Source organism: Gymnoscopelus microlampas, assembly GCF_963454915.1.
Source record: "Gymnoscopelus microlampas genome assembly, chromosome: 21".
NCBI classification, from domain to species: domain Eukaryota; kingdom Metazoa; phylum Chordata; class Actinopteri; order Myctophiformes; family Myctophidae; genus Gymnoscopelus; species Gymnoscopelus microlampas.
In genome coordinates, this window is record NC_139958.1 from 24,541,770 (window position 1) to 24,556,072 (window position 14,303).

The following is a 14,303-nucleotide window of genomic DNA, read 5'->3' on the forward strand; positions in this document are numbered from 1 at the left end:
TCTACAATGTAGGCATTTAGCAGACACTCTTATCCAGAGTGACTTACAATAAGCAAGGTAAACACATATTGTACACATCAGATGCAGAGAGACAGTATAGTGGCTCAGTAAACTTGAATCGCAGGTAAACCAGGAACCTAACATTAGTCTGAACAATATTTTGTCAACATTTTCTTTAGCAGTTTACTGCAGGGAACATCTAATTTAATCTCCATTGATCCATAACTCAAAACAAAAATAAACTACCAAAATCAACCCAATCGTTGAATAGGCTTTTGTGCCCCTTGCTGCTGGATCAAACGTCTGACCCCATTCATTCTCCATGAAGTCCGCTGGTGCAAGATGTAAAAGCATTCTGTTTATCAAACCTAGATGAAGCCAAGACCTATACTAAAGCTATAGGATTAGACTTAATCCGTGGCAAGAGAAAATGCCCATAAAAGGCATCAGAGTATGCCTCTAAATGAATCTTTTAAGAACTCGCAAGGATCTAGATTGAGGTCATTTGTGGACAAGCGTAGATGGCACTATCCCAGCACACAAAACCTGCTTACTCTGCGATATGTAGCCTCCAGTAGTTAGAATGTAGGCACGTTCCCCCTGTGCCAATGGATGAGCTTTGTATGTGTGTGTGTGTGTGTGTGTGTGTGTGTGTGTGTGTGTGTGTGTGTGTGTGTGTGTGTGTGTGTGTGTGTGTGTGTGTGTGTGTGTGTACGCGCGCGCGCGTGTGCGTGTGTGAGTGTGAGTGTGAGTGTGAGTGTGAGTGTGAGTGTGAGTGTGAGTGTGAGTGTGAGTGTGTGTGTGTGTGTGTGTGTGTGTGTGTGTGTGTGTGTGTGTGTGTGTGTGTGTGCATTCCCATAGCTATGATATGTGGTCATTCTGAGCCCCGGCGTCAGATCACTTAGGATCATTAAACATCCAAACAGACCAATGAGATGGGCCGTGTAACAAACGAACAGAGGGGATTAGCCAGGTTGGCGAAAAGGTTTACACACACACACACACACACACACACACACACACACACACACACACACACACACACACACACACACACACACACACACACACACACACACACACACACACACACACACACACACACACACACACACACACACACACACACACACACACACACACACACACACACACACACACACACACACACCCTAGGAGCTGTTCTAGGTCACAAACTTCCACCTCATAGATGATCCGTTTTACAACCAGTTTGGACCAAACTCAGACAATGGGGGGAGTTGGCAAAGCAAGTGAGGGTTTGAAGCAGACTTCAGACTGAACAAACCAAGACTAGGAACTGACATTTATATTTACTTTAAGTTGTGACCTCCATAAGGTCACACAGTCTGTTAACTGCAGCTCCCACATCTGTCAGCAACCTTAAATGTCAAAAGAGTCATTTTTGACAATATTTTTTACACAAAATCTGTCTGGAGCCACAAACATATATGAGCATTATAATGAAGGCAATAAGTGTATTTTAGCTAATCAAAATGACTAAATACACTACATGTAAACGAGCATTAACTAAATATGATAACATCTTGCAGCAGCATCAAACATACAGGTACTGTAATCCAGCAGCATTGGCAGTGAAAGCAAACGACTCTGTCCACATTCCACAAACTATTCAATTCTCTGTTTTCCTCAGTTATCTTTCTTTTTTTGCATCTGGAATCCATAGCGTAGCAAGGAATCACAAACCGATTTGTGTGCCTCGCAAATAACATTTATTCAACACATTTTTACAATATTGGAGAATGTAAGAATGTACAGTATCAGTAGGTGTCATGTTTGGACTACTACAGCAACCATAAATGACAATTTAAATGTGAAGAAAATATACATTGTTAATTTCCATATTTTTTTGTAAAGCTACAGGGAGCCACTAGGGAGGGGCTAAAGAGCCGCATGTGGCTCCAGAGCCGCGGGTTGCTGACTCCCGACCCACACCTAAACCTAACACACATCTCTCAAACCTAACATCTCTAACCTAATGCCTCGACAGACAGACAGACAGACAGACAGACAGACAGGTACTGTAGGTAAGTGCTTGTTGCCAGATCCTGCTTGCATTATTTGCTTGGATTGAAAGGCTTCCTTCAGACACGATAATGTCTGCCTTAATTCTTTCCCACATCACATACTGCTGTTGACTATACGCACACACACACACGCGCGGTATACTTGTGAGGACATTTTAGGACATACATTTCATAAAAAACATTTTTGGTGCCATTTTTAACCCTAATCCTGAAGCCTGAGTTGTACTTAGTAGTGTGCTGGTGTCGCACACCAAAAATAGCAGATCTACAAGCTCATGACTTGTAGTTGTGAGCTTGTAGATCGGCAACTAAGTATATAAATCAGGCTAACTCTAATCTAACATTTAAATGCTTATAATTCTGACCCTGACCCCAACCTGAATCTTTTCCTAATTGTAAACCTAACTTCCCAAATATTATTTTGAACCATAAAACAAACATTTCTCTTGTGAGGACCAGACAAATAGTCTTCGCAGTGTATTTTTCTCAGATTGTACTGTGGGGACATTTGGCCCTCACAAGTACACGCACGCGCGCGCACACGCATGAACGCACACACACACACACACACACATGCGCGCGCAAACCCTTGTATGTTTTGGGTGGGTTTCCCAACTATTCCGTGTAAAAGTAATTTGTGCTTCCTTTTTGCCCCTACGACTCTCACCCAGCCACAAGACAATAACAAACTGATGTTAAATGGTCTTTTTGGGGGGTGGACAGTGTCTTTGAAGATTTTTCAATAAACATAGTTTTTTTTTCCCCCTCGGCACTCTGTGATGCTTCTTCTGCCGTAATGACACAGACAGACACACACACACACACACACACACACACACACACACACACACACACACACACACACACACACACAAGCGTGCATGCCACTCTAAACCGTTCCTGCCTTACTTCAGAGAAAACCTCGGCTCCCTCTTTTCTCTCCGCTACATTAAGCAGCCCCTCACCTCTGCGTTGCTCCCTCCCATCACAGTCTCATCTCATCCTCCCATTGCTCCCTCTCTCTCCACAATTTACATCCAGAGCTCTAGAAACAGCTGGACAATAAAAGCAGCTTAAAAGGACACACTCCCACCATGTTTATGTTAGCCAGCTCCGAGCTGGAAGGAAATTGAACTGTAAAGAGGCCAGTGATGCTGCTTGCTGGCCAGGTTAGTATGGCTACATTTATCTCTAGCTCACGCAGTCAGAACTACTTTGGGACAGTTTAAGGTGTGTGTGTGCATGCGCGCGTGTGTGTGTGTGTGTGTGTGTGTGTGTGTGTGTGTGTGTGTGTGTGTGTGTGTGTGTGTGTGTGTGTGTGTGTGTGTGTGTGTGTGTGTGTGTGTGTGTGTGTGTGTGTCCATGGAACAATGTATCCAAGAATCCTGGATCTTGGGGCTTTTAAGACCCCCCTCAATAACACAGTTTCTCTAAACAAGCTGTTGGGAAGATCAGATAGTGTCCTTTGGACATGAAGGGAGAGAGCTTGGCTAAGACCCTGGATGAAAGAGATGATTCCTCTTTGTGAGATCTCTAGCACTCTTACTCTAGGTCTACAACCACTTAAACCCCATAGCGTTGTTGAGCGGAGTCCCTCAGGGCTCTCTCTATGCTACATAACTTTTCTGTTTTCGCTCTACATTAAATATCTTCGCTGCAAAATTGCCGATCTGCTATTTTCTGTGAAGGTTTCCCAGACTACGGGTGCTGGGGTTTAAGTGGATAATAATCACTCTACCAGCGGTTAAAACACGCCCAGTGCATTGGTGATGGATAGTGACAGTGGGCAGCTTATTCTACAGTATATCAGTGGATCTCAAACGTTTTTTTATTTTTATGTCTGCAACGTTCGCTGAATGTTCACCCATCATGACATGCCCAGAATAGGGTTCGTGTTGGTTAATTAGTTGCACAACTCATCATGTAAGATCAGACAGGAGGACGATAGGAGGGCAGAGAGATGGGACGTAGGGGCAGGATGAAAAGGTTTCCTTCAAACAAGAGACTCACCATGCTTACTCTAGATCCACAACAGCTAATTATTCAAGTAACAGACAAATTCCAGCAGACTGGTTTAACCACGAGAGATAGGGCTGATGCATCTTTTATTTAACATACGTTAATTTTTTATTTGACTTGGATGTTACATCGGATTACTATGAGTTATTCCTTGGGGCCTATTAAAGAAGTGGCCCAGGGCCATATTTCAGAAGCCACAATCACGTACAAAACCTTTTGAGTCATATGGCCATCTATGGCCATATTCAATGAAATGAGTTGCTAGTGTCATGTTACAGAGCTCATAATATAGAATGAATCAATGAATTAATATAGAAATGATTGATCATAAAACAAAAGTTATTATATGATTTATCATATAACTAGGATCAAATACTTTATATTTGTATTTATAGGTCAGATAGGTTCAAACAACCTACAGTATATGTAGTTAAGATTATAGGAGAATATTGAGGCAATGCAGTTGCAGTTTAGGAAACACTTGTGGCCCCTGCTGTAATCTCCAGTCCATTGTGGTTGCACGCGCGCATGTGTGCATGCACGCACGCACAATTATTCAAATATAGCTTGGTACTTGGCAGAAATGAAAATTTAAATATAGATTTGAAAGTTATTTTAAAAGCAGCTTTCGGGGGGTGTAGTTCCAGACTCTAAATAGCATTCGGAGATTGTGGAATAGTAGCCTGGCCACACGAGACTAACGCATAATACAAATGTAACAAAAAACAATCACAGAACTTCAGTGGTTCTGGAAAGTTTCAGATTCTGGAAGGTTCTGGGTTACGCTTCGTATTCAGAAAGAGCCCTGAGACAGAGACAGGCAAGATTGAATCGACATCAATGCATGATGATACCGACAAGCATAGGCCATTATGTTATTATTCAACAGATCCTGTGAAATGGCCACCAATTAATGATCATTTGTGTGACTGTTTAAAAAAGCAAAGCCAAAATATTGTTTTGGAAAGTATGGAACAGCAATCAGGATTCTAACCAAAGACCACTTTAACAGGTGAATGAGAAATGGCGAGATGCATCTTAAGGAAAGGTTGATTTGTTCGCCATCGACTGGGTCTGTCTATTGTTACTGCTGCAAGTTATTTTCCAAAAAAGAGACGGCTTTTACGTCTGGTAAAAGGGATTGGAAAAAATATATATCTCAAATCGCATGTCAGAGCATGAAGGTTCACCAGAAAACATAAATGCTATCCCTGTTCTGATAACAGAACAGACAGAGAAAGAGAACAGAGCTCAAATAAAAGTGCAAAATAATTTTCCGTCATCGTTTCCTCCGCGCCAGATGTCACTCACACTGACCGGCTCACTTTAATCATTCGCTACTTAGAACAGAAGAGTGGTGAACCAGTGGAGCGTTTTCTGAAATGTATTCCATTACACGCTCAATACATTTGGAGAAAACACTCACATCGGCCCTGAATGAACTTGACATTTACCTGATGGACAGTCGTGGCCAGAGCTACGACAACGCCAGCAAAATGGCTGGCAAATATTCAGGACTGCAGAAACAATCCCTCTTCGTACCATGTTCTGCTCAATTTAGTGGGGTCATACGCAGTCAAACGCTGCATTGAATCTGTGTAAATTATTTTCAGTTTAATGCAGTCTTTATCATTTATTTTGTGCTTCCACAAAATGGTGGATGTCATAAGTGGGAGTGTGTAGTTGCACAGTCAGTAGAAAACAGGGAAAACTCAAAGATGGACAAGCAGGCAAACAAGTTAACAAACACTCAGTAATCAAGTCTTCAGCACTCACACAGTACACACACTAGGGCTTTGACAGGCCGCACTGCCATAACAGCATCTTCCTGTGAAGTCATGCACAAAAGCAAAAAGAAGTCAAACAATTTCCAGTTGTGACAGCATTCGACGTGCACCTTCTATGCGACTGTAAATCTACACGTTATACAAGCATAAACACCACATCATTACCACATGAATATGTACCGCTTAACAACTTAATGAACTCATGGAGAGCGAAGCTAGTCTGTGAGCAGCTGCTATGTGACATGGGGTGATTTCCATGACGCACCTTAAACATTTTGAGCGGGGCCAGAAATTGAAGAAAATCAACACAATTAAAGCATTGCAACAAGTTAACCTAGTCCTGACCATGTCCACGGTTTCTCTCCTGTACAATGCACTGAATGATTGTTTCTGTGAGAGTTACAGGGCAGACAAGCAAAGGCATTGAACGCGAAAAAACTATGTTAGATGAATCTCAAACTACACCTTATGACAGGACGGGAGACATTCCTTTTTTCTTATTTTATTAAGAGTATGAAGACTGAGTTGATAAGTGTTTGTCATTTTGTTTTCCTTGCTCAAAGAATAAAACTTTTTTTTTTAGTTTTCTTTTTTGTTTGGTTGTCTGCACCTCTGGGGGATACTTGAGTCCAATAGATAAATAGAAAGATATTATATAACAACAACAAACAATGCAATGATGCATGCACACAGACAGACAGACAGACAGACACACAGTTTATCAAATATGGAATCTCCATAGCATGCCTCACGCTTAAAAACATTTTTTTTTTTATTATCATCAAACACACTCCATAAATAATTAAAATACCTGCCTCGCAAAATCGCATGCAACGGCAGGCAAAACAAATCACGGGTCTTTTCAGGGAGTCGTTAGAGGAGAGTGCAGCCCAGGAGGGAGGAGGGAGGAGGGAGGGAGGGAGGGAGGGATGGGGGCTGTGATTGTGCCCGGAGAATATGCTGGCTGTCCTTCAGCGTCCCGGATAAATACTGGTGCTGTGACAATAGACCAGCTTCAGCTGAGCAGACTGTCACCTCAGTGCTTATCAGACCCCAGATCCCTGTTCAAGCACACACACGCGCACTTGTGTGCGCGCACCCCGCCCCCACACACACGCACACACGCGTGCGTGCGCGCGCACACGCACACGCACACGCACACACACACACACACACACACACACACACACACACTATACTTTTGAGGACATTAAAATTTGAGGACAGCAATTTTATGAATGGCATTTGTTATGTTTTTTTGCCGTTCTTAACCCTAAAGCCAAAAATAGCAGTTCTACCAGCTCTTGTAGATCTATCTCTTACTAATTGTAAGTCTAAAAATCTTCTTTAACCAAAAAACAACCATTTCCTCTTGTGAGGTCCAAGGAAAATGTTCCTCACAATGTCCATGTGATTAATTCTACCATACTTGTGGGGACATTAGACCTCACAAGGTATAGTAATACAAGTACATACGCACGCACGCAATCAACATCTACTGTACACTTACAATTGACACAAAAAAAATAACAGGTTAAAAAAAAGCACTGCACAGCAACAATGTTTCAGACCTTCCTATATCTGTACATCTCACCTCTCCTGGTAGAGTGACAGTTCTCGTCAGATCTCTTCAAGGCTGGGTGGAGATAAGAGTCCATCTGAGTGCCATTTGTTACAGGATGAAGCCACCCTCATCGCACACGCATGCAATCCCTAAATCATAAATCTATCCACTATCTATCTACTCTATCTAGATAGGTACCACTCCCCCTCTAAGTACCTCCCATTCAGTCCCCAATGATGAAAAGCAATCAAGTCCTGCTTGTAGGTGAAAATGTCATAGGAAGTGATATTTACATTTTGGTCATTATCACAGCCCTCATGGCAAACTCATGCAATCCTGTTTTACAACACTGGAAGTCTCAGAGGTAACAGAGGTGGCCCCCCATTTTCCGGTGCAAGCAATTCTCTCCCAATTATCCCTCATCGAACTCTTGTGATTGCGTTCTGCTATACTGTACCTATAGTATAGTGTACCTAACCCTAATTCATACATAAAGCACATTTTGATTTACCAGCAGGGGTATACTTCCACTAGCTGGGGATAAAAGTACTAGAGAAGTGCTGGTATGTCAAGTGACGCATTTGAAGTGTTAGTTTTTTGGGGGGACCGTCATCTAATGCATGAGCCTGATGTTAATTCACCTACTCAATCTGTCAAGTCAATCTGCATCGGCCATTTTCATAAGGCCAGGTAGTAAATTACCATGCAAGCACAAGCAGTTTCAGGTGTAAATCCATGTTTATTTATGGGATGACAATGTTCCATGATAAACTAGAGAGAGAAAAAAATAAACATTCACAGTACATTTCATTAATCTCCCCAACATGAACCTTAGTGCATTGAAACGTCACACAACTGCAAAGCCCTACTGTAGAAGCATTTGTGTCTCTAGCACATAGAGGGCTGTGTCTATACAAAAATATCCTTATGGGGAAATAAAATCAAAGGGCACAAAATGCAAATCAGGGCAATTATCAAACAAAGATAGTTTTTCCATCTCCCTTAATTTGAACGTGATCTCAGCAAATGGCAACAGCATACAAATATGGCATTTTGAGACATTCAATCCTGTAAGATAAACCTTCATTGATCCCCGGAGAGGGAAATTCAGGAAACGGCAGAGAAAAGGGTCTAGGTGGGCTGTTATTATGTAACAATACGCCTTCATGAGTTTTTAAAACAGTGTGCTGCTCTTAGCTAAGCTAACAAAACAAACACAAGCTAAATAGTTGGAGAACTAAGCAGCCAGCCAAAAAAAACGAGGTCTGATGGTCAAGAACAGAATGGCAACACATGAGGAAATGGAATTGGTCAGGTATTGGTTAACCTTGAAAGTAGAGTTCAAGATTTTACGGAATGAGACTGGTCAGTTTGTGGCATTGGCTGATCCCACAGAAGATGATTGGTCAGGTGAGGGTTCTAAAAGATTCTATTGGTCATTCATATTAAATGCAGAGGTACGGTAGCTGTCATGGTCAATGTATCAGGTCCCAGGTTCAAAACATCTGAATATTGTGTGGGCTTTATCCATAAACATGCCACATCTTAGCCTCTTACGGTGCCCAAACATTTCTATGCCAAGGACCCCCAAATAGCCTCAGACTTTGGCTGTGGCCCTCTATAATAAAAAAAGAAAGCTTCACTAATCTGTGAAATGTTTGAAGAATCTTGACATTAATGACACACGCAACATAGGGACACCAGCTTGAAAGTGGTTAAACTGGCACAATGATACTATGAACTGAATTTGAGTTGAAATTACATTTATATTTACAGTATATATATTCTTTCATTATTATTATTTATAAATTTCATATTTTTTTCCTCTCCTTCTCAATTGCCCCCCCCCCCTGGCGCCCTTTCATTTCACATCACCACATGAAATATGGTTGGGGTAAAAACAAACTATATATATAGTTTATTGTATATATTGTATATTAGTAGGGACTGAATGCAGTGTGCAATCCATAAGGGCCTTAGAACCTATTCAATAAGGTATGAAGTGATGTGGGTTGGCACGAAGAGTATGTGTAGGACAGATGAAGGAACATCTCGGACATTTTCAATTCAGAAATGCTTGGAGAAAATGTAAGTAGAATGTAGAATGGAGTGGAGTGGAGTGGTTGAGGGCAAAGTGATGCCACACAGTTATTCTTCAAGGTTTGTATCACATCTGTAACGCTACCACCAATGTTTCACACATGTTGAATTCACTGGAGGTCAAAAACAGAAAACCTAATCAATCAATGAGCCGTGTCGGGCACAATATCATAGCATTTTCACCACTGTCAGGAGGAAACCTTGTATCTCCATATTTCATCTTTACGTTTTTTTCCTCCCTTTTTTAAAATAAATAAATGTATTTATTTATGCACTTAGTTAGGCGATCTACGAGCTCACAACATGTTACAATGCAAGCTTGTAGATCTGCTATTTGGGGGGGGGGGGGGGGGGGATAGCAAAGAGCTTCTGACAAAATAATTAACTACATTGGATCCATTGGAACACAGGTTGTTTTTTCCATTTCCTGAAAAGTAACGGTTTTGGACATTCAAGGTTTCCCACCAGACAGTGACGATTTGTTGCATGTCTGGTTTTGGCATTGAATTGCACATGGCTCTCGCTTCAATTTATGATCCATGTATGAGATCTAATAGATTAATAAACAAAAAGGCACAGAGGGTGGGGGGTGGGGGGGGTTACAACAGCATAAACAAGAGAGAAGAGCTAAAAGCATGACTGGAAATTGTTGGATGACTGACTGTGGCTTTACCAACAAAACATTGTCACAATACCTGACCACAGCTAATAGGATTATGAATTATTATTAGGCCAAAATATAAAAGATTTCTCATTACAGTATAAAACTGTAAAAAAATATAGGGAATTTCAGTGGCAGAATACAAAAGTGGTTTCTATTGTTTTTTCCGTCCAATTTACTTGAAAAAGAATGTACTGAGTGGAGGAACACACATTTGTGTGACGATAGCCTTCATTATGCAAATATAGATCTCTGAAAGAGGAAACGTATATACTGTAATAACAATAATAGCATACAGTAGAGAGCATCAGGGGAGCAATCTTTACAGTGGATAAAACATTAATCGCTACAGCGAATCTAACAAGTTGCTTGTTGGGCCGTCTTCTTTCCACATTCACTCTAAAAGGCCAAGACATCTTTGTATGGCCATGTCGCTCAGCAAAAATAACTTGAAGGGAATTGTTTCTCCAACGTGTTTTTTCTCCACAAAATTATGACATCACATCATCAGCTGTACAAGCTTCCCTTTGATAACAATTTTCAACTGACAAAACTGTCTGTCTGTCTGTCCGTGTCTATCCGTGTCTAATCTAACAAACCACTGCACCAATCGGCACCAAATGTCTTGTGAACGTTGCCTGTGGGCCATGGAAATAACTTCCTGCATTTTTTTTCACATCTCATCTTTTGTTAAATATTTGTCATTTTAAAACGGAAGTAAATGGCGATCAGATGGGCTGAGAAACCTTGCTATATGTCATAGATGACCGACATCATAGACAACTGATGTCACAGACTGGACACATAATGTCCACGGCACAAATGGGAGCCACAGCGTTATTAGACCCACTCTTGTTCAGTTTAAAATCAGCATATTCTCACCAAGCGACATGGTTGTATCACAAAGTATGAATTAGCTATATGGATTAGTATTTAAAGAAAAGTCAACTTCCGGTTTGTGCTTTTGTTACTTCAATTCCAATCAGCTACAGTACCATCATATTTTGCTATCTTCTATTCACTAAAGATTTCTTGATTGACGTTAAAATTTTAGATCTATTTTCTTCATACACCTAGATTTTTGATTGATTTAAATTACAACACGCGACTGAAATGGAGTTGACACTCAATGCCACTTGCTAAGAGTATAGCCCACCCTGTGGACACACTCTCCCTTTGAATAATGTATAAACAAAAGAAATGGCAAGCATGTCTTATAAAAGACCACTGCAGCAGTGGGGGTGGTAATCAACAGAAAAATATATCTGTGATCCCTGACACCCACTCCAAGAGCACTATATATATATGACAAAATGTATATTTTGTCATGTATGTTTTGTCATGTCATTTCTTTTGCTTATAGATTGTGGGCAGTTTCCCCAAAAGCATTTTTTTCACGTTTCTTCCTTTGCCTTGGATACAATTAGTCGAAGAAGATGCTTTTAACGTTGTCCACCACATTGTCCTTTACCTTCCCCGTCCTGCCCCCCTGCTCTTCAGTGGGGCGCTCGGTTTACAGCATTGTCATCTTAGTTTCCCTCCTGGCCCTCTCGGACCTTGGCCTGCAGGAGATCACACGTCTTCTTGGCATCGCCCAGCAACATGGCGGTGTTGGGCTTGTAGAAGATGGGGTTGTCAACAGCTGCGTAGCCCACGCCCAGGGAGCGCTTCATGACAACCACCTGGAGGGCCAGACAAAACACACACAGTCGGGATCTGTAGACTAAAAATTGCCACCATTGTCTAAAACCAGAGCCTTCGACTGCTCGATTTCATTATGTTTGCTTCCTCCCTGTGTCTATTGGCCTTGTATTGCCCTAGATGCTGAAAGATTGTTGCAACTTTAAGGTCACCCTAACCAAATTAATAGTTTGATGTGAAATATTCGCCATGCATTTTCAGATCTTGTATTCGTCACAGTGTAGTGTATTACCAGTAGAGCAATAGAACCATGGGATCCAATCAAATCATTTGTGATTTATACTAGATTTAGCACAGTGTCGCACACCGACAACAGTCGATATAAAATCTTTAGCTCGTAGATCGGCTGTTTTTGGTGCGACACCAGCGCACAACTAACTGCCTGGAAATGAAATGAGCCAGCATCAAGGCGTTTATTGCGCTTCTGCAGACGAGACATTATAATTCTCTGGAATTTGCGCGAGTGTGCACGCACGCACACACACACAGTTTCTCTCTCTCTAAGGCCTCCTTTGCTCCCCTCTGCTCTCTCGCGTCATGTGCTCTCTCAACCTCTCTGCTCTCCACTTTCTCATCCATAATGCATGGGGCACATGGTTCCATTTGGGACACGGGTGAAATTTAAGGTACAATCTACTAGGCAATCAGCATCACCAGAAGTGGAACAGGTCTAATTCAGGACAGGCAGACAGTCGTATACAAAGTGCATTCCATATGCATTTGGGGTGAATCGATTAATCGAATAATAGAGAAATGGAATGAAAAAATCAAAAACGCAGCGGTAGAAATATCTGCCGGTGTGAATTCGGCATTAAGCCCTACTGCCAAACGTTTAAAGAAATGTTAGAAATGTTTACAATCTAACGATCTACCAGTTAGCAATGCGTCGTAGATCTATTTTTGGGAAAGAAAATTACAAAGAATTTTGAAAGGTTTTGCTTGTAATGGCATGCCCGAAATAGGAATGCCAGGGTTAAAGTGGTTGAACACATTGATTTTATACAACAGCCCTAAATATCCACAGCAAATAACCGTGTAGCATCTGGCTACCCAGTCACATGTTTACAAGAATGGTGTTTACTTGTGACATGTTGATGATGTACTGTATACGGTATACTGACTTTATCTTTTTGTTAATTAAGAATTCTTTACGCACTGTGCACTCCGACACACACTTTGCACATTTGATCAACTTTACACTTCGTCACTTTATTACTTAATGCTGCCAAGGTTTTACTTACTATTTCACCTTGTTCCTTGTATTATAGCTTGTTTTGTTTTCATTATATTGTTAGCACAGTCTGGCAGAGCGTGCCATGCCAACATTTCACACGCACAAGCATGTGTGTACACACACACACACACACACACACACACACACACACACACACACACACACACACACACACACACACACACACACACACACACACACACACACACACACACACTTATATGAGCGTGACAAATACATCTTGAAACTCTTGGAAAGAAAACAAATTGAAATCTCACACACACATATGTCGAAAGCCTACAGCTACAGAAGAAATGTCCTTAGTTTCCCTTTTTGGCAGTGGTGGGTGGAGTAATTTCTGTTCAGAAACTTTAGTTAACTTCCCAGCGTATTCACACCATCAGCTGCAACCCCTACCGTCTGGAAATGGTTATTTAGACATTAATATGTCTAGTTAATAGACATTAATACGTCTAAATAAGGCTTCCCCCTCGGCCAAATCATTCAAATATGTGACATTAATTCCATTGTTGTGCTGAGGACACACACATTCATCTCCCCCCGAGACCGGACCGAATGACCAGTCGTCCATACTTGTCAGCCTAATGAACTGCCTTGAGGACATAAAGTGTTGGATGGCACAACATTCAAACATGTGACATTTCATTCCACTGTCATGCAGATGACACACAGTTTAACCCATTAAAACCGGGAAAGCATCGGTGTCATTTTAGATTTTTTTCCCGTTGGTTATTCAAAAATAGCAGATATACGAGCTTGTAGATCTGCTATTTTTGAACAATTTAGAAAAATCTTGAATAATTTTCAATTACGAATACGTTTGTTAACTACTTATTTAGAAGGCGTTTGTGGAATCGGCCTCAGGTCTTAACGGGTTAATCAACCCCTGAGACCAAATGACCAGTCCAAACCTGTCAGCCTTATGAACTGCCTTGAGGACATCAAGTGATGGACGACGGCACAAAACGTTCCTACAGCTGAACGAGATGCAAGTTTGAAGTGGTCCTCCCTGTCTCGCCTGCAACTGGTCCTAAACGCCGCAGCCAGGCTCTTGACGGGTACTAGGAAGAGGAATTATGGTCCATTTCCTAGTACCTGTCAAGACCCCGGCCCATCCTGTCCTCTCTCCACTGGCTGCCAGTACGTTTTA

The 14,303-nt window shown here is 41.5% G+C and overlaps 1 protein-coding gene across 1 annotated transcript in view; it reads right to left on the reverse strand.

The window, feature by feature from the left end:
- Positions 1-8,155: 8,155 nt before the first annotated feature.
- Positions 8,156-14,303, reverse strand: part of nnt (nicotinamide nucleotide transhydrogenase) — a 56,568-nt gene continuing 50,420 nt past the window's right edge. The window contains exon 22 of the mRNA XM_084047694.1: positions 8,156-11,879. Coding sequence (XP_083903820.1) covers positions 11,727-11,879 — 153 coding nt within the window. The 3' untranslated portion in view covers positions 8,156-11,726. The remainder of the gene's footprint in view (positions 11,880-14,303) is intronic.